Source organism: Chrysochloris asiatica, unplaced genomic scaffold (assembly GCF_000296735.1).
Source record: "Chrysochloris asiatica unplaced genomic scaffold, ChrAsi1.0 scaffold00132, whole genome shotgun sequence".
Taxonomy (NCBI): domain Eukaryota; kingdom Metazoa; phylum Chordata; class Mammalia; order Afrosoricida; family Chrysochloridae; genus Chrysochloris; species Chrysochloris asiatica.
This window is the reverse complement of record NW_006408650.1, coordinates 934,134-935,555: the sequence shown is the minus strand read 5'-3', so window position 1 is coordinate 935,555 and position 1,422 is coordinate 934,134. Positions and strand designations below refer to the sequence as shown.

General features: G+C 57.7%; 1 protein-coding gene across 1 annotated transcript in view; it reads right to left on the bottom strand.

Annotated features, from left to right (window-relative positions):
* The window catches only part of CD7 (CD7 molecule), a 13,573-nt gene that overhangs the window by 5,854 nt on the left and 6,297 nt on the right, over window positions 1-1,422 (bottom strand). The window contains exon 3 of the mRNA XM_006869620.1: window positions 952-984. Within this exon, the coding sequence (XP_006869682.1) occupies window positions 952-984 (33 nt within the window). The remainder of the gene's footprint in view (window positions 1-951; window positions 985-1,422) is intronic.

Genomic DNA, 1,422 nt, shown 5'->3' with positions numbered 1-1,422 from the left:
CCACACATACCCACACTGCTCACACATGTACACACTCAGTCACACCCACACATACCCACACTGCTCACACATGTACACACTCAGTCACACCCACATACCCACACTACTCACACATGTACACCCTCAGTTACACCCACACATACCCACACTGCCCACACATGTACACACTCAGTTACACCCACACATACCCACACTGCCCACACATGTACACACTCAGTCACACCCACGTATACACACACTGCTCACACATGTACACACTCAGTCACACCCACTGCTCACACATGTACACACTCAGTCACACCCATGGATACCCACACTGCTCACGCAGGCCACCAGACACTGCTGTAAGCTCACCCACATGCTGGGCACGGGCAGAAGCTATAGTCATCCAGTGCACACTTGGAGCCCTACCCACCTTGCCAACCTGCCCCAGAGGGAGTTGAACCACTGCCCGTCCCCCGTCCCCTTGCCAGGAGGACCCCTCAGCTCTGAAAAGCTGAGTTTGTCTCTGAAGGGGATTCCTGAGGCTCCTGGCAGGACTAGGAATTGCAGACCCCCCTTGTCTGCCCTTCCAGGGTGCAGTGGGCCTGGATTCTCATGGCCGAGGGTGACAGCACCTACACTGGGGTCCTCAGACTGGGTGTCAGGGTGGCCCCCAGCTTAGCCCCCTGCCTCCCCTGCCCAGAACCAAGTACAAAAGTGCAGCCCCTCATACCTGTTTCTGCCTCAGACACCAAGGGCTCTTGTGGCAGAAAACAAACAAGACCAACACAAGGACCAGAACCAGAATGCTCCCAGAGATGGACCAAGACCGCTGTGACGCTGTCTGGGCTGCAGGAGACAGTGATCAGGGTCCGCATCCCCCCAACCCATCTGGAGCACCCCAGGGGAAGACCCTGATTCTGGAGGTGCTGGCAGAGTACCTACCTGTTACGGGAGGGATGGACTCACCTTCACTCTTGGTATTGGTCTCGACTTGGGGTTCTACCAGAGACAAAGCAGACAGGTTATGGAGATAAGCCAGGTCCCCCTCAAAGGGGCCGCTGTGCTGGACTCCCAGTCGCAGACCCCCAGGAGAGCCCTGTCCAAACATCCCATGACAATCGGATTGGTCTCAGGGTATTGAGGGCCAAGTGCCAGGAAGGACAGGGGTGGGGTCGTAGGAGGTCTTCAGAGATGGGAGGTTCTGCCCTGGGTGGGTGGGAGGGTGTGGGAGCCACAGGAAGTGGTGGGGGGAGCAGCAGGATATGGGCAGAGGTGAGGGTGGGGGAAGGAGGAGATGGCAGAGGGAGGGAGTGGACAGAGGTCATTGGGGCTGAGGACACATTGGGAAGGGGCATGTGCACAGGGCAGGGGGGATGGACTTGGGGGCGCTTGGGAGGGAGTGGGACAATAACAAAATTGGGAAACAAGGACCAGCGA